The following is a 27,748-nucleotide window of genomic DNA, read 5'->3' on the forward strand; positions in this document are numbered from 1 at the left end:
GGATCCAGTCTGCCGCCTCCCAGCAGTGCTGCTCGGAGGGCCGGCGAGGGCATGGCTGGCAAGGCTGATTGTCCTGACTTACTGTTTAATACTGACGCCTGTCCCACCCCCAGCCCCTACGCACCAGGCCGTGACACCAACGCCAGGCTTTGCCCTCCCTGCCGCTTCGTGATTGGCCATTAGTCAAGGAGTGTGTCCTCCTGGGAAACTCTGCTTCCGCCGGATCCTGGAATAGCTTTGGCTAAAGCTGTTACATAAAAAAAATTAAATCTCTTCATCATGCCAGCTTTATTAAAGCTGAGATTATTAATTCATCTTCTGGCTGTGTAAAACCAGTCTGTCCCATCCACCAGGCAGTCAGCTTGGATTCTGAGTGGATGTGCAGAGAGTACTTGGAGGGTGTGGAGATGACTGCCTGGTGTCCAGGAAATGCTGAGGAAACACACGCATGACATGTTTTCTTGGGATTGCTTTATTTCTGGATCTAAGAGAATATGTTGTTTTGCCTGTGGCCAAAGATACTTGCTTTTCTCTCAAATACACATCTTTCTTCTTTTTCTTCTGTGAAAACACATCAAAGCATAAAATACCTTTTGCTTTTGAAGGATGGCATAAACCAAAGAATTCATGATTATGTAAGGATCTTTCTTTTCTTCCATTTGGACAAACCAATAAAGGACTGGCTGTAACCCTAGAATTATGCCTGGATGTTGTTGGTTTTCAAGAAATGTTTGATTTTTGCACTTCTGGATACAACTTTAGGTCCTACCAATTTTTTACTTTAAAGCTCTCTTGTTATCAATAGTTCAATTATTGTGATTACAGCAAGGAGAAAACCAGAGTTGGATGACATAATTTTTTTAATCACAACTTTATTGAATTATTCACACACCATAAATTCATCCCTTTAAAATTGATTTTAATATGTTGAGAGTTGTACAACTATCACCACTATCTGATTTCAGAACGTTTTCCTCTCCCCCAAAAGAAACTCATACCCATCAGCAGTCCCCTCCCCTTCCCACTTTCCTTCAGCCCCTGGCAACCACCAATCCTCTTGCTTTCTCTGTGGATTTGCCTATTCTGGACATTTTATATAAATGGAATCATATAATATGTAGCTTATGTCTTCAGGGTTCATCAGTGTTGTAGCATATATCATCATATCATTCCTTTTTATGGCCCAATAATATTCCATTGTATGGATATAACACATTTTGTTTATTCAACAGTTGGACATTTGAGTTTCTACTTTTCAGCTATGAAAAACAGTGTTGCTATGAATATTTGTGTACAAGTTTATGTGTGAATACATTTTCATTTCTTTTGGCTACATACGTGAGAGTGGGATTGCTGGGTCACATGGTAACTTTATGTTTAACTTTTTGAGGAACTGCCAAATGGCTTTTCAAAGCGGCAACACTATTTTACAACCCCATCAGCAATGTACAAGCGTTCCAACTTCTCCACATCTTCACCAACACTTATTATCTGCTTTTTTATTCTAACCATCCTTAATTCTAAAATGGTATCTCACTGTGGCTGGTTGGTTGGTTGAGACAGGAACTTGCTCTGTTCCCAGGCTTGACGGCATCGCATCATCATAGCTCACTGCAACCTCAAACTTCCTGGGCTCAAATGATCCTCCTGCCTCAGCCTTCCAGGTAGCTGGGATTACAGGTAAGCACTACTGTGCCTGGCTAGTTTTTTCTATTTTTTGTAGAGATGGGGTCTCACTGTGTTGCTCAGGCTGGTCTTGAACTCCTGGTCTCAAGCAATCCTCCCACCTTGGCCTCCCAAAGTGCTGGGATTACAGGTGTGAGCCACCATGCCTGGCCTCACTGTAGTTTTGATGTGCATTTTGCTAATGACTAATGATGTTGAGCCTGTTTTCATGTGCTTATTGGGCATTTGTATATCTTCTTTGAAGAAACATCTATTCAAATCCTTTGTCATTTTTTAATCAGGAAATTTATTATTGGGTTATAATTATTCTTTCGATATTCTGGATCCCTTATCAGATATGTGATCTGCAAACATTTTCTCCTATTGTGTTGTCTTTTCACATTCTTGATGTTCTTTGAAAAAAAAGTTTTTTATTTTGATGAAATATATCTTTTTCTTTGGTTGCTTGTGCCTTTGATTTTGTACTAAGAAACCACTGCCTAATTCATTGTCACAAGGATTTACTATGTTTCCTTCTAAGAATTTTATAGTTTTAGCTCTTACATTTAGGTCTTTGATCCATTTTGGTTTTTTTTTTTTTTTGTATGGTGTGAGGCAGTGGATGGTATAACTTTAACCTTTGCTTCTTTCTCTCAAGGCAGAGGATCAGCCCCAGTGGCTCAAGCTTGGGGGGATGGGAAGGCCCCAGACGCATCTGCTGAGGTCTGATTATGCCTTGTGTCCTGTGTTAAGGGTTTGGGCCTATCTTAAGAGCAATGGAAGAGAAGGGATCAAGTCTGTGTGTTGGATAAGACTGGCTGCAGTGCAAGGAGTGGGGCAAGACTGGAGACCTTTTAGGAGGCTACTGCACTGATTCAGAAGAGTTAATGGCTAATTAGGGTAGTGGCAGTGGGCATGAAGAAAAGTGGAAAGATGCGAGAGAAATGGACAGGAGACAAGACTGGATGACATAAAGAATACAGTCTGGTCAAAAACAAGGTATAAAGGGTTAAAGACACTGGTTTTATTGAGCAGCTCAAACTAGTTCTGAAGGCAACTCTTTAAGAGACTCCAAACAGCTTTTGAGCAACACACAGCCTCCCACAAAGGCTTTAATAGTACATATTAATGTACGCATTATTCTTTTTAAAGTCAGGTTCACAAATTTATTCACTTTTCATATACTTACTTGCAAGTAATAAAACAATATAGGCTTTTCAGTATTTCAGCCTAGGTTTTTGCTCAAGTAAGTCCCATGTGTGAGGTTTACTTATGGATTCTTGTCTATAAAAATGGATGGTCTCAAGATAACAGAAAGTTTATTCACAGCCCAGAATAACAAAAAGAGTTCTTATTCTTCTGAAATAGAAAATTTTGTGTTTCCAGAGTCAAAATGATCAATAATTTTCGAAGTTTTTAAAAAAAATTAGTTGAGAATCTTGATGAAATTCATTTATTTCAGTAGAATAAAACAATAAGCAGCATGAAAAAGTAAAGTGCTACATAAAAGCCCCGCATTACATAAAATTTGAAAGGTTCATTGGCCTAAACAGTTACAGGTGAAACAAACTATTTTTTTAAGCATGCTATTTTAACTACCTTGATATGTGGTCGTGTGCTGTGTTGTTCAAAGAAAAAGCCATGAGTTACCTAGATCTGAGGACTAGGGGAAGACAGAGTCCTAAGCCTTTACCTACCAGAATACACATACAGTTTTGGCCTTATGCTGGAATTAAGGGAAAATGTAGGGATTTAAAATAACAGTTTTCTGAAGAAGCCGCTCAGTGGCTCGTTGAGTAAGAAAGGCCTCAAAGATCAATTTTGCTCATTTAACCCCACACTGTGGTTCACATTAACAACTTAAGGATTTTTAGGGAGCATGTGTGAGGTGAAAGGGAAGAAGGAAATTGTGCCACTTTGAGATGGTTTGTCAGGTGCCAAAACAATCCCAACACAAACAAGCAGGTGGCCAGTTAGTTGTCAGTAAGGGAAGAGAAGTCAAGCAGACAGAGAAGGATCTGCACGGTGCAGAATCTTCTTTGCTTAACTTTAATGTGTAAGTGTACCCCATGGAAACATGCAGCAAGATCACATAGATCCAAGGCTGGCTCAAGTATGACTGAGAGGAAATGGAGGGAAGATTGCTTCTAGCACACGATTAATCTCAGCATAGATTGAGGGCGTGCAGATTTCTTTCTGCTCAGGTGATAACACTACCTGGTCTTCCCACTTGGGTTGGTGACCTCTTGCTTGAAGACCACTGACCAACAAACCAACATTTCTAATATCTTATATTCCAAATCAAGACTTCAGAATGCATTTTCTTATGCATTTATAATTTATAAAGTTATAAAATGGTAATCTATAATTTTCCTGACATATGAGGTCTTCATAAAGTCCTTGGGCTTTTTTAAACTTTACCAACTTTAACTACAGATATAACAAACAATCTGTAAACCTTTAAAATGCTAATTTATTAAAGTTTAAGACAATTCTGTATTATATAATAATATACAATATATTCCTATCTTAGGTGTAGACATAAAGGAAAACTGGCTATGAAAACAAATTGTGTTTGCTAGCTAATAGAACCAAAGTCTCATAAACGGGAGTAAAAATTAAATTTGCCTTTAAAATGATTTTACAAATTCTTTCTATCTTGCCCCATAATTTCAGTTAGTTAAAACCACATAAGGACTTTATGAATACCCTCCCCCAAACTATTAAAGATACACATGGGCTAACTTTTATGGACTGGTCTATAACCTAAATACCATTTACAACATTGTTTGACTTGTAAAAAAAAATTAACTTATAAATGTACTTTTAGAGCATAACCTATTTGAAAGCTAGGGACTGCCTGTATTTAAAATTGAATCTTCATTAACAATACCATCAAGAGTACTCTCAATGCTGCTACCTGAACATGCTGAAAGCAATGTTTTCCTGTGATTATACAGTCTCACAGGTATTATGATGACAAAATTATCTATTAGAGTCTGTGGAACTAGCTAGCACTAAGTTATATATTGATTTTTCCTCTGAAAATTCTTTCTTGGGCTTTAATTAGGTAGACAATTCTAAGTAAAGGTTTTTCTACTTCTATCACTGTTGCTTGGGCCCTGAGCTTTTCTATTAAAATGGTACATGAAATATTTCAACATTATGCATATTCCTAGAATTAAAATTTATAGTGATTACAAAGCTAGGCATATAATACATCTCAAAGACATACAATTCAAAGCAGAGCAAACATTCAAATCTTAAGATTCTCCTACTTCTGGAAAACCAGGTGATTTCCCGGCATGGACCCTTTCTTCCTTAAAATAAGGATCTGTGGCAAATTGTTGTCTTTCTTTTTAAATTTGTGTGCATATTGGAGAGGAGGGATAACAGGATATCAAAGTGGTTACAAAGTACTCCCTCTTCAAGTAACATCCGATAACAAATATGTGATCTCATTTCCTCATAAACATTTGACTGAAATATAGTTATTTTCACTGAAGAATGTTTAGGACACTAAGTCACAGAATGAGCAATACCAGCATATCTCCTATGAATGACTGAAAGCTACTTGAAGAGTTTTGCTTTCCCTTTTCAACTCTTCTATCCCTGTACCATTCTATGTAAGTAGAAACAAAGTACTCAATAAATGGTATTGAGTCATTAGTAATACTCATTGGAACTTAAAACATCATCTTTTATCTAAAAATTTCCAAGGGCTACACAGAAAAGTTCACAAATTTACATAAAAAGAAGCTGAGGCATGAGAAATAAATTATTAACAATAAATTATTTCTCGGTAAAGCAGATCAAATAATGAGACAAGGAACTTTGATTTCCAGTTCCTTAAAGTAAGCAGGACACGCTGCTGGAAATAGTCTGAATGTCTAGCTATATTTATACTGAACTTTGAAGAATCAAAAAAAGGAATGAAGGGTAAATACAAAATAATCTTTTTGTAAACAATTCTTAGATTATACCCAATGCAGACTGTTTAATGAAGCAGTTGAGTCACAGCTCTTAAGTCACAAAACAATATTATAACTCAAAGTCAAATATGTACTCATTGGCCAGATATATTCTTCGGAATATAAGAGCTGCCAATGCCAAAGTCAGGATGACAATCAGTACAGCTGATCCGCCATGATCAGTGTGGTTGTCTCTTGGCTGCTGGCCCTGGATTACATCTGGTGAAGTAGATGATCCTCTTTGACTCTGCTGCTGGGCCCGGCGCTGTCGAGGGCTCATGGAGGTATTCTTAACTACAGGTTGGGTAGGTTGTTGAAAGGATGCTGATGAGGGATTCTGGACTCCATACTAGGAAATTTTAAGAAATTTTATTTGAAATTGGCAAGGAAAATTTATACATGTACTTATTATCTATTCAAGAATACACAGAATCTCAGAATGCTAAATATGACTAAGGGCATAACTATCAAGAATTATCTGAATGCTGAGACTAATAAATCACCCTCCTGAATAAGCCAGCAACACAACTTAGATACATACTATGTAGAAGAGGAATTTAACAGCAACAAGTAAGACAAAGAAAGCCTTTACCTACATTCTCCATGGATGGCTTTCTACTCTGCCTCAGAAGCAACTCTGGCAACATCTGCTAAGCATCTGGGGGCTTCCCTTCTTTCGGGAGATCCAAGGAGTAAGTAAAAAGTGATTTCCACTTTCAGCTTGAAAATTAGCTATTCTAAATGGCAAAAAGGGCAATTCTCAATTGTGTACCTTTTAAAAACTAGTTTTCTTCCCAGGTTATCTTACTGTATCCATATGTTTCCACCAACAATCAATAGAGCATAAGAAATATTGCAGGCAGTACATTCCTCACGTGGTTTTCAAACCAGGCTTACCCTTTCTCACAATTCCTGTCAAATGAATTGAACACAAGTCCAGAAGTATCTTTTACTTAGCATTGAATACTTTTTGTTGTCAAGAATTCCCTGGGTATGTGCTGAGAAAAATTTGGAGGTAGTTGTGTGTGACCCCATGTATCCTCTATGTTGGCCCACTGCTTGCTTCCCATGAAGCATAGGATGACAACTGCTTCTATCGCCTATGACTGGTCAGTTAAAACATAACCACAATATGATTCCAAGTCATTCAAAATCTTAAATATGACTTATAGGTAAGAAAAAAATGGTGATGGCATATTCCGGGAAGCTCTACAAAATATGTACGTATGTATTTTAGAGAAGGTCTTGCTATGTTGCCCAGGCTGGTCTTGAACTCCTGGGCTCAAGTGATCCTCCCACCTTGGCCTCCCTAAGTTGGGATTATAGGCATGAACCACCTCGCTTGGCCTCATTTTATCTCTACTAACTCAATGATTTTTATTTTTTTTATTTATTTATTTTTTTTTTTGTTGAGACAGAGTCTCACTTTGTTGCCCAGGCTAGAGTGAGTGCCGTGGCGTCAGCTTAGCTCACAGCAACCTCAGACTCCTCGGCTTAAGCGATCCTACTGCCTCAGCCTCCCGAGTAGCTGGGACTACAGGCATGCGCCACTATGCCCGGCTAATTTTTTTCTATATAGATTTTTAGTTGTCCATATAATGTCTTTCTATTTTTAGTAGAGACGGGGTCTCGCTCAGGCTGGTCTCGAACTCCTGACCTTGAGCAATCCACCCGCCTCGGCCTCCCAGAGTGCTAGGATTACAGGCGTGAGCCACCGCGCCCGGCCTAACTCAATGATTTTTAATTCTTTTATTGAAAGTAACTGTATACTGATTATACATTATTGCCAATATACATTCTTTCAAAAAAAAAGAATGAATGTTTTATTCAGAATAACCTAAAAAACTTATTAAGTATGAAACATTTAAAATACTTTACATTAGAGAAAATTTAAATATTCAGAAGAAAAAATAATCACAGAATGTAATTCAATTACTTTTTTAAAATGGTAAGAGGATGGGCTTTGTGCTAGTAATAGCTATAAACATTATGGGGAAAAAACTGCTGATCTAAGTTACGTGTAGAAAAACTTCCATTTTAAATCTGATATTCATTTCAACATTAAAAAGCTTAAATAAGGCCAGGCGTGGTGGCTCACACCTGTAATCCTAGCACTCTGGGAGGGTGAGGCGGGAGGATCGCTTGAGGTCGGGAGTTCGAGACCAGCCTGAGCAAGAGCGAGACCCCGTCTCTACTAAAAATAGAAAGAAATGATTTGGACAGCTAAAAATATATATATGGAAAAAAAATTAGCCAGGCATGGTGGCGCATGCCTGTAGTCCCAGCTAGTGGGGAGGCTGAGGCAGAAGGATTGTTTAAGCCCAGGAGCTTGAGGTTGCTGTGAGCTAGGCTGACGCCATGGCACTCTAGCCCAGGCAACAGAGCGAGACTCTGCCTCAAAAAAAAAAAAAAAAAAAAGCTTAAATAATCTGAATTTCTTAAAACTATCCTTTGGAATCACTCAAATGTAGTGATCCATAAATACAGAGGTAGAAAGGAACTACTGACTCTGAGTTAAAAATAAAGGTTAGTGCTTATACTTGAACTTGGACTTCTATAATCTGGGACTCCCAGGAGCAATCTGCTCATTGAAGAGAACAGATACACAAAGCTGCTCACAATATGATGCATCACAGGCATCATATAGTGAGTTAAGACTCATTGAGTTGAAGTGAGTTATGGCAGCCAATACAGAAACATTGCATTTGAAATCTCCTATTCTTCCGATAGCTCAGCCAAGAAGATGAAAGTGTTTAATAGAGTAAAACTACTCAAGTATTAAAGAGAAATGGGTTCGTAAGGAAAATAAAAAACATGATGGTGCTATCAATCCAAAAACTAGCACAAAAGGTTGACTCAGATTAAAGCTTTTATTTTAAACATGTTGTAAATATGTTATACATGTTATACACGTTACAAATATATTTTATCCATTTGTTTAAGGGGAGAACATTATCCTGCCCATAAACCTGACCAAAACAGGGAGGCTTATTACTAGGCCAGCTTTGCCACTAAGTAGACGTGTGACCCCAAGCAAGTTATTTAATCCAAGACTCAGCTCCCTCTTCTGTACAAGGAGAATATCCAATTCAGTGGCTATTAAATGGGATAATGATATAAAGTGCTTAGGACACATAATTGCATACTAAATATCAGTTATTAAGATTGTTACTATTAAAATATCCATTTGGAGGCATCGATATTTAGGTTAAAAAAAAGTCATGACTTTACTTAGGACAGCTTTTTGGCCCTTTATTAGTACAGTTAACACACTTAGAAAAACAATCCCTTAAAACGTTGACTCTCGATGATATTTTAGTACATACATATATAAAATATTCATATAGATATAATGTTTTAATTAGGTTCCTATGTTTCAGATGCCTTTTGGATGGTATATCACTGACTAAAATCTAATGCCTTGATATTATAAAATTCTAAAATTTTTCATATTTAAAACAATCACAGTCATTGTTAAGTCCGTAGTAATACATATCAATTTTTCTATTATAACCCAGAATAACCAGCATCTATGAGGGGGTTTTGTGTTTGCTTTTTAACATAAAATGGAATGGCTTATTCAGAACCTTAATCCCCGGGAAAAGGGGAAAATCTGACAGACTGGAAGAACATAAAACTGCCATCAGTATTTCTTCCAATTCTACATAGCTAAAAAATCTGCATCAAAAAGCAACAGATGGCCTGATGTTATCTGCTGTATTTATTAGACTTTTGGCAATCTCTTGCCCCCCACCTCCAGGCTAAAAAAAACCCATACTTTTTCTGGGATTTGATGCGTAACATTTCAGTGAATTTTTCTTACACCTGCATGTAAAGCAACCACCCCTAGCAAAAACCAGGTTTCAGTTACTTCCATAGTGGTCAAATTATATAATCATACTCTGAGATAGTTTATATATAAATGTAATTAAAAGCTTAACCAGCAATTGCAGACAATTTATTGCTTAGTAGTATTTTAACCAAAATTGGTCTCAATTAATGACCTATACCTATGAAAAAGAATTCTAAGTCTCATGTACATTAAGATCAAAGCGAGAAATCCTACTGTAATAGTAACATTATTGTTTGTACACTCTAATTTACTTAAACTTCTTTAACTGTATTCCTAGTGTTTTTAAAAAGTGCCAATCCTGAGGTTCATTCATTCAATCAACAAATATGTACCGATCACCTACTATATACCCAAGGCACTAAGCCAAGCACTGGGGATGCAGTGGAGAAGTCAAAAAAGAGTCCTGACCCTCAAAGGAACTTATATTCTGGGAAGTGAAATAGACAATAAATAATTACAAAATAAATTATAACTGGAATAAGCATAACTGGAATATGTAACAAGGGGACTTGACAGATTTAAAATACACAAAAGGTTTATATGAATCACAAATATTAGGAGACTGTCCTAATAGGTGAAAAGAAAATATCACCTTCCTTTTTGTAATAGAATGGCTCTATTTTTAAAAACTATTTATGAAATAAAAATAATTAGAATACAAAAAATGAAAAGTAATCAGAGATTTTTAATATTTCAAACTAAAACATATACTGACTTCAAAATTCATTCATTATATTCCTCTGCAATTTATAAAAGTACATTGGAATCACATAAAAATGATTTGTACTCATCCCGACATACTTTTTTCTCATACCTCCATCTTTAGTTCCCCTGGAGTGTCACCCTCTCCCCTGCTCTTTTCAACCTACTTTTCTCTGCCTACTTACTCATTCTCTGGATAGGAGAGACCTACTCAAGACTATTCAGTCCCACTTTATAGTAAGTTATTGATAGGTAAAGGGCAAATCTGTACTTGTCCAGCTTCTATTTCAATTTTCCCAACCCTTTAAAATCATCTATAAACTGGAGGTGCGGTGGGGGGGAAATATGTGACTACTTAACAAAACAATCTGTTACCAAAAAGACACCAAAAGACAGTTCATCTTTTGTATGCAGAAAGGAAAGTCATTATTTTTCCCCATAATCCTAATTATTTAGCACCAATCTAGTCATATTTTTTTATTCAATCTCTCTGATCACCTAGGCTCACCAATTTTTTAGACAATGGGTCAGGGCACAACTAACAACAACCATAGTATTCATTTATTATTTTATTCGACAATTATTTACCGGACACTCACTATGTGCAAGGTAACGTCGTCACCAACAGAAATTTATGATTGATAGTAATGTTCGATATCTGCATTGTCCAGTATGGCACCCACTAGCCACATGTGGCTATACAGCACTTGAAATGTAGTTAGTGTGACTGAAAAAATGAATTTGAAACTTTCTTTAATTTGGATTAATTTAAATTTAAATATAGATGGCTGCATGTGGCTAGTGGCTACTATATGGTACACAGCAAGTGTAAGGCACATGTTTGGCTCTAGGTCTTTAAGTCAGTACCTTAATACAGCTTAACAAAGCTGCCAAAGATAGTGTCTATTGAGAAAGTGGCTAACATAGGTATATTTTGTTTTATTCAGAGTCTAGCACTATATTGAAAGTGGCTTTTCAGAGAAATCATATTATTCTAGAGGGATAATAAGACTTAAAAGTTATTTAGTCCAGCGCCATTTAGCAAAAAAGAAAACAAGCCAGAAAGCATGAATAACTTGCTCAACATAATATAATTCATTAGACAGACAGCTAGGCTAGAATCTAATTGTTAGGAGAACCAAAATTTTCAGATATTTGATCTAGGGATCTCTTCCTCCTATTCCAAATAATAATAATGATATAGATATACATATATATTAAAAGATAAGAGCCATACCGATGTACTAGCCGTAGCACCCTGGAATGCTGTAGGTATATCATCTTGTAAATCATTTAGTGAAAAAGAGTGGTTTAAGTCTGACTCAGCGATAGTCTTTCCAGACGAATTGACTTCTGCCTATAAATAAGATACACCCAAGAGTAGTGTTACAAAAAGAAACATACAGAATAATCTGCAACCTGCTGAAGTCAGGTTCTTGAATTTATTTTAACTGCTAGTTTAATATCTACTATTAGTCAGTTAAGCACTGGGCACTCATGTGTCTAACACTGTGCTAGGTATTGTAGGAAGAGGCACAGACAATCCCTGCTCCCTAAAAGCTGTTACCTGGTGAGGGACAAAACCAATACCCATCGTTCATAATCTACAGTTCTAAAATGCTCCCAAAACTAAAAGCTTTTTGGTGACTTTTAGGCAAGTCTGATGAACTGATGTGAAACTATGAATAGTCTTTATCCCACATTAATGTAAATATTCCCAGGTTTGCTGAGAAAATATTAATGAATTTGATTATGAGGTACTGCCCTAGATCCCACTGTGGGCTATTTAATATATGGTATGGGTAAGATATTTTCTAAAATCTGAAAAATTCTGATGTACAAAACATATGTGATCCTAAGATTTTCAGAGAACAATTTTAAATGTAATAGGAATCCTCAGAAGGAAGAAAGTAATCAACATTTATTGAGTACCTCCTCTTCCAGACACTTTAATAAAACAGAGAGAAAATTTCTTCCAAGAACTGGACCCGGAAAGACAGTAGGATGTAAGAAGTGGAGAAGGTGGAGGTAGCATGTTGCTTAATGCAGGCTGACTTTTTTTTTTTTTTTAAGGTAATTAAGTTCCAGAAGTCTTAAATACTTAACTTTTTTCTTTTTTTTTTGAGAGTCTCACTCTATTGCCCTGGCTAGAGTACATGGCATCATCATAGCTCACTGCAGCCTTAAACTCCTGGACTCAAGTGATCCTCTAGCCTCCCAAATAGCTGGGACTACAGGTACTCACCACCATGCCCAGCTAATTTTTTCTATTTTTAGTAGAGACAGCATCACGCTCTTGCTCAGGCTGGTCTCGAACTTCTGAGCTCAATTGATCCTCCTGCCTCAGCCTCCTAGAATGCTAGGATTACAGGCATAAGCCACCTCACCCAGCCTACTTAACACTTTAAATAATTAAATATTCAATACTCAAAGTATTAAAATACTATATACTCCTATATTTGGGTGAAACATGCAGAAAAAAGGAATATAAGGGAGATAAGCCAAAATATTAACAGTAGTTATTTCTTCAGGATGAGATTATGGTTGATTGTCATTTTCTTCTTATTGCTTATCTATATTTTCTATAATAATAGCTAGAATTTATTAAGCACCAGGGACAGTTCTAAATGCAACATATGTACTGCTTGTATTAACTCGGTTAATCCGATGTCATGGGTACCATTATTATTTACAGATGAGAACAAGGTACAAAGTGGTTAATATGTCTGACATCATACTATTAATAAGCAACTAAGTTGGGATTTGAACCCTGGCATTGTGTACCAGAGTCTAAGCTTTAAACACTATGCTATAATGCCTTTATGAATGTAGATTATGAGTTCTGTAATAAGAAAAATTTATTTATAAAATTTTATTGCAATAGAACTATATTGCTTTCCTTTCTATCTATAATAGAATCTAGCAGTAAACAAAAGGATTACACAATTAGAATTTATTTAGGAATTTATAATACCTTAAAACTGATTTGTCTAGCCAGTTCCTTGGCTTCTTGGTCAGCCTGGCTTGAATCACTTCCAGATTTTAAAGGCAACAGGACATCCTTCATGGCAGAGCCGCATCCTTCACAATAGAAATCTTGTGATCTGGTAGGAGACAATTTTTTTATGAGACTAAATCAAATGGCTGAATGTTAATCCCTCTTACTGAGACATTCAAATGCTGAATCATTAAATTTAAAAGACAAGAACACTGGACAATTCCACATCACATTCATCTACATGCAGCAAATTAGACTGCAAATTATAGTTAAGCCAATAACTATAGTCCTTAGACAAGTATGTAAGTTAGGTTGGCAAAAAATACAGGGCTTAGAGTCCATGTTTTCAATAAACTAAAGAAAAATAAGCTGTAGATCTACACAATGACAAAATAAATTGTTTATTACATTGTCCTCAAGATCAAATATAACAAGCCTATTTTTAAGCCTGTGAAAAAAGTCCATTACAAAACTTAAATTATCTTTTAGCAGAAACATATGTAAAGCAGTAAAGAAGCCAATTAAAAATAGAATTTAGAGATATATCTAGGAAAAAAACTCACAAATCCTACTCATCTAAATAGCAGTACAACTTGGAAGACTTCGGAAAACTTATGGAGAATCCAAATACTGCAGCTATCACTGATTATATTAAGTAGAGACTCAAGATAAACCTGCTAACTAGACTATTTCCTAAGATATATTTGTTTTTTCATTTTTCCCTTTGCATTCCAGATAAAGCTACCCTAAAGCTCATAGGAGTGCTATGAGGATTTGAATTACTGAAAATAAATATGAATAATATGTAGAAATACATATTGTTACATTGTTGAACTTTAAAAAAAATTGTTTTTATAGTACTTCTACTTCAATACAATTCAAAAGCTTTAGGTCTTGAAGCATATGCTATTTAAATTTATAAAACAGCATAACATAAACAAAATATATGAAAAGTGGCACTAATTTAGTATTTATTGATGATAAATGATATTTTTTCCTAGTTTTTTGTTGTTGTTGTTGTTTTGAGACAGGGTCTCACTCTGTTATCCAGGCTGGACTATAATAGTATCATCATAGTTCACAGCAGCCTCAAGCTCCTGAGCTCAAGTGATCCTCCTGCCTCAGCCTCCCTAGTGGCTGGGACTGCAGGTGTGCACTACCATGTACCGCTAATTTTTTTATTTTTTGTAGAGATGGGGTCTCATGCTATGTTGCCCAGGCTGGTTTTGAACTCCTGGCCTCAAGCAACCTCCCACCTCAGCCTCCCAAAGTTCGAGGATTATAGAAGTGAACCACTGCACCCAGTGCAATAAATGATTTTTTTGTTTCACCAGAAGCAGCATTGTTATCCATACATACCCCTTTGAGAATTGGTTGTGCACAAATTATCTGCCTTAAAATGTATTCACTTTTAACTGAGAAGTCAGATGAAATAAAGGAGAATGTTTATTTTAAATGCATTAATTTAGATAAGCATGGTGTAGTATGCTACCATGGTTGAATGTAAAATCATTTTTAAAAAGGCTTCTCTATCATAGACTGAGAACCTAGAACATATACACTGAGAAGCCTAGAAGAAGAAGAACCCAAGTTCTTTTTTTTTACCTTTTACATGAAATCAACTGGATAAAAGTATCAAGATAGAACACTAACATAGGAAATCAAATAAAAACAAATACTATATATTCAAAGTACATATTGTTATCTGTGAAGAATAGTAAGGTATATCACCAGAATTTAGAAATAAGGTTTAAAAAGAAAAGTTGCTGATGAGACCAAGCAGTCTACCAAATCTTCCAGATGCTAAAAAAGTCTATTTGATTTAAAAAACATCTGTGCAGGGCCTACTGTGGACTGTGCTAGGGTAAAATGTGCTATAATTTAATTAATAAACTATGTCTGAAGCATGGTAGGCAGCAGGCTCTACAACAGGAAAAATATCAAAATTAAGAATTGGACCTCAGCACTACTCAAAGAGAAGACACCCTGAATTGAATTACTGATCTTGGTTTCATAGACAAAAATGCACCTGGAAAAAAACAGAGAAGGTAATACCAATCCTCAAGTTGGGCAATCAAAACTTGATAAAGAAAATCTCTTTTGCTTTATTGCAGATCATTTATTGAGTACTTGTTATGAGCTAGATACTGTAGATACAAAGATGGATAAAGTGAATTCCTTCTCTGCTCTCAAGGAGTTTTCAATCTTGTGGAACACTACATATAAATAATCACTCTGGTTCTTTTCCATCTATAATACCATCCAAGTGGAGACAAATGACCAGTATTGTTTTCATGGAGAATGTATCTCCCATTGTAGTAAAATCAATCATAGTGGAATAGTCCCAACTTCTTTTTAAAACCATATAGCATGAAATCAATTATTTAGATTCTGGTCATCCCAAGGAAATTAGTACAACTGAATTTCTAAAATAGCAAAGCTAAGGTCAGACCCTATGGCCACAGTAACTCAGAAAGTAAATCACATAGTAAGAGACAGAGCCTACCTCCTAATAGCCATTACCCAGAATAGTTTTCGGACCTTAACAAAGAATGAAATACAAAACTTACTTTTTGGCAAGCGCTCTTCTTTCCTCGGGTGTATAATCTAGAGAACCTATGGCTCCTTCTCCTTTTGTTGGCATAAACCCAATGATGGCTAATAATGCTGTCCTTACTGAAAGAAAATAGTAAACGTCAATCTAAGTTGCTTTATAAAAGAAACTGGGTTTACTCTGGAAAGAGAAAAAAGAGGGTATTATACTTCATAACTATGAATTGACTAAAATTTAAGAGATTTAAATTTATAATAGATTAATACTTACTACTCCATGAAGGCTGCCAAGTTTCAGGATGATGTCCTGAGATGCTCAAACAGATTTTCTTGCCCACTTCAAATCGTCCATTAGCCTTAGGAATAAACAATGCATTTTAAAAATTATATGTGTAATGTTTTTATACTTTTAAGGTATAAATATATTTTTATAATTTATATATAAATAATAATTTTAAATATTATTTTAAAAAGAATTTTAAAAGAACATAACCTCTAAGGGAGCAAAGAATTTTGTCCTCTTATAAACACTCCAAAAATATTTGTTGGATGCTAAATGAATACTACAACTGTTTTTAGAAGGTATTATAGCACCTTTTTGAAACTTAGTTACACAACTGAAATATAAATAATTAACATATAAAGATTTACTGATGTCCTACCCTGTGCCTAGTATAGAGCTAGGCTCAGTTAAGAATTTTTTTTTTTTTAAGAGATGGGGTCTCAGGCCGGACGCGGTGGCTCACACCTGTAATCCTAGCACTCTGGGAGGCCGAGGTGGGAGGATCGCTCGAGATCAGGAGTTCGAAACTAGCCTGAGCAAGAGTGAGACCCCCATCTCTACTAAAAACAGAAAGAAATTATCTGGACAACTAAAAATATATATAGAAAAAATTAGCCAGGCATGGTGGCGCATGCCTGTAGTTCCAGCTACTCAGGAGGCTGAGGCAGTAGGATCGCTTAAGCCCAGGAGTTTGAGGTTGCTGTGAGCTAGGCTGATGCCATGGCACTCTAGCCAGGGCAACAGAGCAAGACTGTGTCTCAAAAAAAAAACAAAAAAGAGATGGGATCTCACTCTGTTCCTCAGGCTGGAGTGCAGTGGTACAATCATAGCTCACTACAGCCTCGAGCTTCTGGGCTCAAGTGATCCTCCCACCTCAGCCTCCCAAGTCACTGGGACTACAGGCATGAGCCACTGCCCCCCAGCTCAGTTAATCTAAAAGAGACGACATGCAAGAGGCGAGGATAAAATCTAAGGACTGACTATCATCTAATTAGATGTTGGTGAGGAAGGGCATGGAGAGAAAGGCTTTGAGAGAAGAGCGATTTTCAGAAGAATGATGTATTTAATAAGATAGGAACACAGAAGAAGATCAGAAATAATTATTTCAATTTTGGACTTGGATCTTATATTTTGGTAGGAAAGCTATTTTGTTTTTTCTTTTCAGAGATGGTGCCTTGCCATGTTGCCCAGGCTGGACTCAAACTCCTAGCTCAAGTGATCCTCTCACCTCAGCCTTTCAAATAGCTGGGACTGCAGGCACTCCCCACTGCACTCAGCTGGAAGGAAAGCTATTGATCATGTCTAAAAGGCAGGTAGAAATGTCAGTACGCTGACGTCAGAAGAAGACATATATATACCTTTGGTACCTCTCTTCAGAAGTGATCACTGAAGCCATTTCATAGAAATAAAACAGCTGAAGTCTGAACTTGTAGAATTATCCATATTGAGGGGAAGGGTGAGGAAGAAGAGAAATGAAGTTAGAATATAAGCTCCATGTGTGCACAGACTTTGACTTATTCTCTGCTGCACCCACAGGGCCTGGTACATGACATATGTCTAAAAGTATTTGTTGAATGAAAGTTGGAGAAGATTTTTCAAAAGAGAGGAAGTGAACCAGAAAGAGTGCAGTTTTGAATATCAGAAGGGTAGAGGTGATTCTTAGCCAGTGCGGTAAACACAACCATACTATTGATTAACTATTGAAATATTTCTGTATTTGTTGGTAAGGAGCTGCTGCTACCTACTGTCCACCCCACTAGGTTCCCCAGGCACCAGCCCCTCCCCCCAGGCCACTTGGCTCTCTCCAAGACCTAGCAACTAAATGAAGTGACTTCTAACCCTGCTCCAGCCCTACTGCCAGCATTAACAATTCTCAGTATCACCTAATACTTGTTAAGCAGTTTCTATATGCCAAGAACTTTATAGTGTGATTATATTTGCCATACACAGCATTCCTTTTGACCGATGAGAAAACTGAATTTCAAAGACATTCTGTAAACTGGCCATGATGTAATGGAAAGAACAGTGATAAGAATCCAGGTCTATTGGCTCTAAAACAAATGCTCTTTCCATTATACCAAATATAAGTAAAAGCAGCCTTAATTGAGAATTTTTTTTGTTTGCTTTAAAATGATTTTACTGTTGATTTACATTAAATCAAGAAAACCCATATAGTATCCCTGCAAACACTCTATCTCACATGATATTCAAGACTAAATATCTTCCAAATCACATTCAAAAAGCAGATGATATGTACTTTGGCAGTTTTCAAGAAAAATGGTCAAATCATAATTAAATTTCAATGTACTGAACATCTCCTCTTGCACTTAGCATTGGACTAGGTGCTTAAGAACAAGTAGTTTGACTCAATAAATTTTTTTTTTTTTTTTTTTTGTTGAGACAGAGTCTCACTTTGTTGCCCAGGCTAGAGTGAGTGCCGTGGCGTCAGCTTAGCTCACAGCAACCTCAGACTCCTCGGCTTAAGCGATCCTACTGCCTCAGCCTCCCGAGTAGCTGGGACTACAGGCATGCGCCATTATGCCCGGCTAATTTTTTCTATATAGATTTTTAGTTGTCCATATAATGTCTTTCTATTTTTAGTAGAGACGGGGTCTCGCTCTTGCTCAGGCTGGTCTCGAACTCCTGACCTCGAGCGGTCCACCCGCCTCGGCCTCCCAGAGTGCTAGGATTACAGGCGTGAGCCACCGCGCCCGGCCATACTCAATAAATTTTTTAAAAATGCACATGTAAAACAATATTATTCACAGAATTCTTGACATAGTTGTATTTAAGTTACTATTGCTGAGAAATTTGAGGTTTATGTTGTCTCTCTTTCAGTCCCCAAGGTTGTTTTGAGTTCTCTAGGCTTTGGTGGAATTTCAGGTCTGGTGAGTAGTACCTGTGCACCACTTCGACCCCCATGCACATGGCTAGGAGGCTGGCTGCGAACGTTTTCAGGAAGGTGGCCGGGGTACACCCTCAGGCATGGTCAGTGGGCATTAAGTGCACAGGTGCTGGGTCTCGGGTCTAATTTGGAATTTATTGATGAACACCTTTTTATTTCACCATTTGCTACCTTGCAAGTTAGATGTTTAGCTTAGATGGAGCAGAGTGAAGACTGAGAAGAGGCAGTGAGATTTCTCAAACTGGTCTCTGAGATTGGTGTCGTAAGCATGTTCTATCAGAGTGCTATGTGTGGAGGCCAGACAGCAGCTAAACTGGAGTAAGGATGCTGTGGAGGTTATCAAAGAGAAAAACAGGAACAGCTTATAGTGGTAACATATACAAAAAGGTTTTTGTGTTTGTTTTTGCTTTTTTCAAGGTTAGGAGGGAATTAAACATATTTATAAATTAAAGGCATTAAGGGAAGGAAAAGTTTAGCAATTAAGAGAGGAATGAGATCAATATTTTTCCTTCATATGAAGACAAAGTATGTACAAATGGAGAAAAATTCTGAGATATAAATAGTAATAATATAGCTAACATTTATTGAGGACTCTATGTCAGGCCCTATTCCAAGAACTATACAATAAGATATTTACACTTAATCCCACATACATTCAAAGAGGCAGGTATCATTATTCTCATTGTAAAGATAGGAAACGAAAGAAAAGTGTAAGAAAGATGGGAAGTTGAAGATGATGTGACTACAAGGTACAGTAACATTAGCTACACTTTATAGAGTACTTACCACAATAAGTGCCAGAGACTGTGTTCCCAGCACTTTGCATACATTAATTCACTGAATCCTAACAAACATGCCATGACATTTATACATTCCTTAGTATCTTTAGCATTTCTCAGGTGTCTCAGCTTCCTAGGAATTATATTGGAGGAAAAAAAATTGCAATTCCAGGGCCTGGACCCCAAAGGCAAAACTATAATAATGTTCCACTTTATTTCCCAGTGAAAATGAGTATGCTGACTATATTTTGCAGCTACCAGGAAGAGTTAAGCCACAAGCCAAGATGTCTTACCGTTAGGAGAATAATGCTTGGTGGTTTCATGGGATACTCTGGTGGCAGTACTATCCGCCCATGATAAACTCCTCCATCAAAATCAGAATCTGGGGGCCCTCTAACTGTGAAGTGCCATTCAAAAAGGTTATCCTGAACAAAAATAATAACCCACAAGGAATCAATAACATTAAAAAGTTTGATCATTTTTATCAATCTCAATATTAGAAATACTACTGGGTGAGAAAAAGTAAATGTTTTTTAGTATTCCTAGGACAGTTTCTAATGCACAAGATGTCTCAAGAATAAAAGTTATAAATAAGGAAAGGTTATAAATAAAGGCTATTTAATCCAGTTTTCATGTCTCATAAAAACTAAAATCTTTTTTAAATAAATGCATTAAAATTTTCTGAGTATTGTTATGTATTCATAAATAAGATAAACATTTAATTGGAAATTAATTCTTGAAAAAATATCAATTAGTTATAATTATCATATAATCAAATAATTACTAAAAATTTGGGTTATTTTAACAAATCTTTAAAAATAAACCCTTATAGATGCATAAGAGCTTATTTATAAACGGTCAGTAATAATACATTTACTATTAATGTCATCTTACAGTTACCAAGTACTTTTCAGTTTGCAAAAAACTTGCACATATATTATATTTTTATTCTATTACCATGAAAACCTGACTGAGCACAGTTAAATATCCTCCTTTCACAGATGAGAAAACTGGAGACAGGGAGAGGCATTTGTGCAAAAAGCCCAGGGTAGCTGCAGAGACTCCTCAAGGGGCTGGCTTTCCATACTGTAAAGAGTCTGGGGTTATTTCCACTTCCCCTCCCTCATACTCAAGACCTAGCACTATCTTCAACTTAGCATCTGAGACCCATTTTACAGAGGATAGAAATCTGCTTCTTCTAAAATGTCTGACTGGCTAATGCAATACTCAGGAAATATAGGGAATAGAATATATCAATAAACTACATCAAATACATCTATAATGACTCAAAGCAATGAAAAGCAAGTTTAAAGAATGTTTTAAATATTAAAGTATCAAAATCCATATGAAGAATATGGAGATAGAAACTAACCTCTAAAGGTTGTGCATGGTAATGATCTGTTGGATCTTTCAATTCTGCTGCTTCTTTCATTAAACGTTTAACAGCTAAAATTCAAAAAAATAGAGACATTTAAAATATGCTTTTCTAACTGATTAGCAAGACTTACAAGCCTAATGAAAAAGTTCCTACTTCAATGAAAAATGTAGAGAGGACTAGTTCAACTGAGCATATGGTAGAGTTTAATTATGGGATAATAATAATAGAGGGGGAGAGGAAGGAAATGGTTGCTAGACGTTAGAAGAATGGCACACTTTTGAAGAACTATATATAAAATTAATATACAGGGAAGATACAATTTTTATTAAATATATCCTTCCTATATGGTAGCATTTATCAAAATGCTATGCAAACATTAACTCATTTAATTCTCAAAATACCACTACTAGATAGGTACTATTTTTATCCCCATTTTCTAGATGAGGAAGCTGAGACATGGAAAGATTACATAAGTTGCTCAAGGTCTTACAACTAGTAAATGACAGGATTCCAACATAGGTAGTCTGACTCTACTGTCTTAAAATGTCTATATTAACAAAAATGTGCCCTCAGGATCTCACACTGGGTGAACAGTAAACTCCCCTATATCCTCAACCTCATGGGACTTTCCACCCACTGTTTTGCATTAACTTAATGTGACTGTCCCCTGAGTTCATTGAATCTCTCTCCAAGGCCCTAATTAAATTCCTTTTTGAAATTATTCTTCAGCTTAATTAAAAGCCCACTACTTTCTTCACCCCACCCATACCTACATTCACTTCTCTCTTTATCCACATCCTTGGCTCTTAGGAGTCCTTTTATTCATGCTCCCCTAAAAAAATTCAACTCTGGCTGATCCAACTCAACCATCTTACTTAGTGTCTCTACCCAAACTGAGCATTACTGAAAGGGTAAAAAAAGTCATAAAGGCTGGCACATTTATGCCATTAAAGAGTCATTACCAACAACCTCCACAGGGACATAATACCTCCTAATGATCCTACATTTCTCTAGTAAGCCTACCAGCTCACTAGCTCCACATAGCACTCTAAGACTACTGCACACCTGTTCTTATCTCTCCTCCTTTTCACTGCTTTCGGTTAATGGCACAGCCTTTTATCTCCATAATAAATGACTGTTAGCAGGAAGGCACTCAGAAGCCCATCACGATCTACCATCCTGTATGTATCTGCACCCCCTCTCCTTCCCTGTTGGCTCTCAAAATTCAATCCTTTGATATGTGCTCTGGATCCCAACCCTCTCAAACTTTAGGTGCTAAAAAAATGTCAGATACTGGCATGGAATGGCAAAGCCAGGGAAAATGCTTCTCAAAATTCTGCTTAAAACCACTGATGCAGTTCAATATGCGCTATAAGAGAGATATGCACCAGATGTTGGGAGGACCAGGTAGATAAACAACTTTAGAGCAGACAAGAGAAAAGGGATCAGATACATTTGAAAGAAAAGACAGTAGGAATTACCCAAGTGGGTATGAATAGGTAGAGGGACTAATAAAAGAAAGATGTGTAGAGACAGAGGTTGGGGAGAAAGTTATGTTATGGGAGAGAGGTTAACTGAGAAGCAATCCCCACACATATACAATCAGTTTGGTATGTATCAGGACTTTTGCATAAAACTTCCTTTTGAATCAACGGTTCTCAGACTTAAAAAAGTTCTTAAGTTGGCCAGGTGCAGTGGCTCACGCCTATAATCCTAGCACTCTGGGAGGCTGAGGAGAGAGGATTATTTGGCTCAGGAGTTGGAGACCAACCAAAAATAGAAAAATTAGCCAGGCCTGGTGGCATGCACCTGTAGTCCCAGCTACGCAGGAGGCTGAGGCAGGAGGATCACTTGAACCCGGGAGTTTGAGGTTGTAGTGAGTGATGATGATGCCACTGCACTCTATCTGAGGCAACAGAGTGAGTCTCAAAAAAAAAAAAAGTTCTTAAGTCATTATCCTACTTCATAATTATTAATATTCTTTTCCATCTTTTATTCTGAACTGAGCCCCTATAGGCAGAGATTTATTCACTGGATCATCGATTATTTATTGAGTTCCTTCTAGGTGCCAGACTCTACAGTTTCAACCATAAACAAAATACAGTTTTGTTCATCAGGGAGCTTATAGTGGTGGGGAGTCAATATAAACAGCATGATAAATGCTATATTCCTATTCTATATAGGAATAGAAACATATATATATGAGACACTCTCTCCCTCCAAGTTCTAGGCACTAGGCTTTGTTCAACTCTTTGAACACACTCCACCTTCTCTCTATTCCGGGCCTTTCTACATTGTGTTTCCTCAGCCTGCAAGGCTGCTCTGGCCCCCATCCTCCACCTCATCATCTAGACTGGCTTCCACTAAACCTTTGTTTTAAGTAGCTTCCTCAAGAAGATCTCCCGGACACTTTCTCTTGTCCTACCTTAGAGGAATGACTAGAGTGTCCCATCTGGACAGATAAAAATCTCTGAGCAGCCCTAGGAAGGAGTGGAGACTAGGAATGTTGTCCAAGTTATTCTGGTCAGGTTTGGAAACTACTGCCCTAGAGACTAGGCTGAGCCTCAGGTATAACTGCCTGTTCCTGCTCCCATATTGAAGGCACTTAAGCAAATATTTAAGGACTGATGTTCCTGCCCAAAAGACTCTGCAAGGGTATTAGTTCAACAACTATTTAAAGAATGTTTCAGTGTTGGAGATAGAAAAATGACTAAGATCTGCTTCTTGCCCTCAATAACAGTGAGTAGAGAAAGACATGAAAAACAATTACAACACAATGCGGTACTACTGACCAAGTATGTACAAGCACATATAGGAACCACCTTGGTCTGCCTAGAGGATCTGGACAATAGGAATTAACAGGAACTTCAGATGGATTAAAGGGAAGGCATTCCAGGGAGAGGTTCCAGCAAGGACCAAGGCATGCAAATGAGAAAAGCTCCTCTACCTGGGGAGTCGTTCAGGCAAAATGGATAGATGGTGAAAATGCAAAGGAAAGTACGAGCGCTGAGCTATGAGTCTGGGGAGCTCTGAGCTATGAGTCTGGCGAAGAAGGAAAGGGTCAAATCATGAGCAGCCCTGTAGGCCAAGCTACATATTTTACTTTGAACTTTATCCACAGCTACAAGGAAGCTACCAAAAATTTTTAAACTTGAAGAGTGATCTAGTAAGTTTTTGTTTTGTTTTCATTGATCTGGTGACAAAAGTAACTGATTAGATATATGTGTGTCTCTATGTGCTCACACACGTATGTGTATATGTGTGCTTCAGGACAGGGGTGGAGCAAAGGAGTAGACCAAGAAATCAAAAATGACTCCCATGAGTGCCTGGGTGCTGTCAATTCCTGGGATATGGAATATTATGGTGAGATGCAAGTTTGGTGGAGGAGAGAAAACTGACGTTTGGTTTTTATACCTTGCAGAGATTTTTTTTCGATCTATGGGAAACCTAGGTGAAGATGTGGAGTCACCAGTAAATTCTATGTATCTACAGCTTAGGAGAAAGGTCTGAGTTCAGAGGATTAGCATAAAGGTGCAGTTGACACCAATTCCATGGATAGGATAATTGCTAGGCTTCTGGGAGAGGTAGTGGGTACCTTTGTACCCGTCTCTTATACTCCCATCACCTGCTGCACATGTCCATAGGCACCTTCTAAGGAAGCTGCCAAAGGAGGTTCTTTATACACAGGTCTCCCTACTTTGTACTATAAGACCGTACTACCTTGGACAAACAAGGATCAGGGAGCTTGATCCTGAGACAACTATGGATAGGTTAGTCAGAGGCTTACGAGATGACCCTTACACAAAAGTTCTGTCCACAATTACAAGTCTATTCCAAAAAAAAAAATTAAAATATTTTACCACCTATGAAATGAATAAATTTATTAATCACATGCTAGTACACTGGCCCCTAACCAGTTACCTGCAATGCTGCTCTGGCCCCCATCCTCTAACTCATCATCTAGACTGGCTCCCACTAGAACTTTAAGTAGCTTCCTCAGGAAGGTCTCCCTTCTAATTGTTTTTACTTCATTTTTCCATTCATACCTCTAAGACAACCCCACAGCAGGTAGAGAGTAAAGGATGGTGTTTTTAACCACTTCCTTTCACAGAGGCATTATTCTAAAAATACCACACTTTGGAGAATAAAACAATGAAACTTTCACTATGCCTCCCAGCATTTTCAATAAGTCCCATATCTCATCTAATTCACTTTCTCCAGGAACTCCAATAATCCACACAATAACAAAAAAAATTGTTTTAAAGCATTCTCTCTCTTTTTAGAGCAGCAATACTATCTTCGAGGAAATGAAACCAAAAAGAGGAAGAAGCAATTTATGATAGAGCTAAAAGGATGTCAACCAAAGCTCAACCAGCTGACAGTAGGTCACATACTTTGGAATTGTACAAAATTCTAGAGACTTTTAAAAGCTTATCATAATATCAGGTATGACAGCCTATCAATTTTGAGCAACGTCCCTGACAACAACCTCTTTGGTCCCACCAGTTATCCATTGCAAACTGCCCTACTACTCACATTTGCGTTATTCTCCAGACATTCCACCAAGTACTTCTGCGTCCCTAAGGAACCACGTGACCAAGGAGTCACCATACATTTTTACCCTACTAGTTTTATTTAAATATATCATAATCTAAATAATTCAATCATTTTACCATCTAAGCTTAAAAATTAAGCTTTTCTCTCCCTCTTATTCATCTTTTTTTTCCTGGAGTTCTTAAGTGATGGGCTTGGGGGGTGTCATGAACCCACTGAAATTGAATTGTATAAATGTAATTCTTGGAGCACCCACAGACTTCACCAGACTTTTAAAGGAGTCTATGGTCCTGTCCCCAAACCCTTCAGATCAATTCTACACACTTGATTACCTAAGGCCATTTCTTAGCCTGATGGCATTCAGGCTAACAAAACTCTGTTCAATCAATGTCCTCAGGCTTTTCTCAAATTTCTGCATATTCTGAAACCTTTAAAAAAAATTCAAAGATTCACAATGTTAACTCTATCCATAAGGATGCTAGTCTTGCTGATTCCTACTGAGAAGCAGCTTTTTAGGAAGGAAATTTTAAGCAGCAGCAAGAGTTGGTCAAACCATCACTAATATCCTAGGATTTATCACTCAGAGCTGAACTGCAGAGTTTTTTCCTTCTGACATACTTATCAAGGTACAGATAGAATAAACACCATTTATGGAATCTAATGATTCATTTCAAGTTTGTCTTAATCTGAGACAGCTGGTTACTTTTCTTATATCTTTATAATGCACCAGAAAATAATTGAGGCTAGGATTGTTTGGATTGCTTGTGTAAATGAAGCAGGAGCATTCAATGCAGGAAAGGAAATTTGTAAGACTTAACACAGATATAATTTCATACTAGCCAGTTTGGCAAAAATCAAGGTTAGCTCTCAAGTACATGGCTCATCTAGTTGTTTTTGTTTTGTTTTGTTTTTTAGCTCTTTCGTCCCAAATGCTGTAAATAGATATATAAACGACCAAATCCTTAAATGTGACTCAAACGGCCAATAAAAGTCCGGAGAAGGGATAACGATGCAGGTAGAGCAAGAGGCTGTTGACTATTACCCACGGACATCACCTTTACACTTGTCCTTAGGGATAAGCCTACGACCCAGATCTATGGGACGAAGATGAAGGAAGGGAGGCTGGTGCTTCGGGGCACTGATCAGTCGCCCCGGGGATTGGCAGTGGCTGCCCGCCACCCTGCCACCCCGCCACCCCGCCCTGCGGCCTGCACTTCCCGGGCAGGCGGCGGTCTCGCGTAGAGCGCGAAACCGGGAGCAGAGTCGCGAGTGGTGGCGGACTCGAGGGGACCGCGGCGCCGGGACCAGAGTCCAGGGTCACTTCACCTTCCCTGCCCACCGCCCCCAGCCCTCCTCACCCGGACTCTTCAGGTTGTAGCGGGTCTCCATGGCGGGTCGCTGGCCCGGCTCCGGCCTCCCGACCTGCTGCCACCTCCTCTCCGCGCTGCCGCTGTCCAGGTCTCAGCGCGGCTCAGGCAGACTGGGCCTGGCCGAGGGAGCCTCCGCAGACGCCGGCCAGTCCAGCCCGGACTGCGGGCGGGGTGGCGAGGGTGCGGGTGAGGCGCGGGCTTCTGATGGCGCCGCCTCCTCCCTGCTTCCCCGCCTCCCTCAGGGCCGGGCAGGCGCCGGCGCCGGCCGGGGTGTCGCTGAACCGGGCGCCCGGGCTGGAGGTCAGCCTCCTGGTCTGGCCGCAGGCCCAACCCTGCCGCGGCCCTCGGCTTGCGTCACCCGCCCTCGTCCGGGTTTTGTGAAGTTGTCCTGACGTGGCAGTCGCTTCGTGGCGGTCGGTCACTCTGCAAGAGCGAGCGGCACCCTCGCCCTGTCGCCTCGGCCCCCCGGAGGCCGACCTTCCGCCGGGACCATCCGGGGTCCCCTGGCGCTCGCGGGTTTCACGGAGGAACCGCCTGGCCGGAAGCGGCTCCGGTCCTCCTCTGCGGGCGGGGTCCGGGACCCCCGGGGCCCCAAGAGCTTTGAGGGGGCGCCGGGCTCCGGGCTCCGGCTGCAAATCTGCCCGCAGCCCGGCTGTCCGCGCGCTGGACCGCGGAGTCTGTGAAGTGCTTTGTTTCTAGATCCGGTAGCTGTTGGGGGTAGGGAGCGAGTTAAGTGG

The 27,748-nt window shown here is 38.4% G+C and overlaps 1 protein-coding gene across 2 annotated transcripts; it reads right to left on the reverse strand.

The window, feature by feature from the left end:
• Positions 1–2,675: 2,675 nt before the first annotated feature.
• Positions 2,676–27,295, reverse strand: UBE2J1 (ubiquitin conjugating enzyme E2 J1). 2 transcript variants are annotated; one of them, XM_069487461.1, is made up of 8 exons: positions 27,000–27,295; positions 21,082–21,155; positions 20,003–20,134; positions 16,014–16,098; positions 15,760–15,865; positions 13,166–13,295; positions 11,429–11,548; positions 2,676–5,985 (listed from the first exon to the last, which is right to left on the reverse strand). In XM_069487461.1, exons 1-8 carry the CDS (start codon positions 27,028–27,030, stop codon positions 5,707–5,709), a joined length of 957 nt encoding a protein of 318 aa, XP_069343562.1. In that variant the 5' UTR covers positions 27,031–27,295; the 3' UTR covers positions 2,676–5,706. The 2 variants fall into 2 exon arrangements, with proteins under 2 accessions (XP_069343562.1, XP_069343563.1); XM_069487462.1 differs by lacking the exon at positions 11,429–11,548 and having other exon boundaries at positions 4,218–5,985.
• Positions 27,296–27,748: the final 453 nt, after the last annotated feature.

Source organism: Eulemur rufifrons, chromosome 15 (assembly GCF_041146395.1).
Source record: "Eulemur rufifrons isolate Redbay chromosome 15, OSU_ERuf_1, whole genome shotgun sequence".
Lineage (NCBI taxonomy): Eukaryota > Metazoa > Chordata > Mammalia > Primates > Lemuridae > Eulemur > Eulemur rufifrons.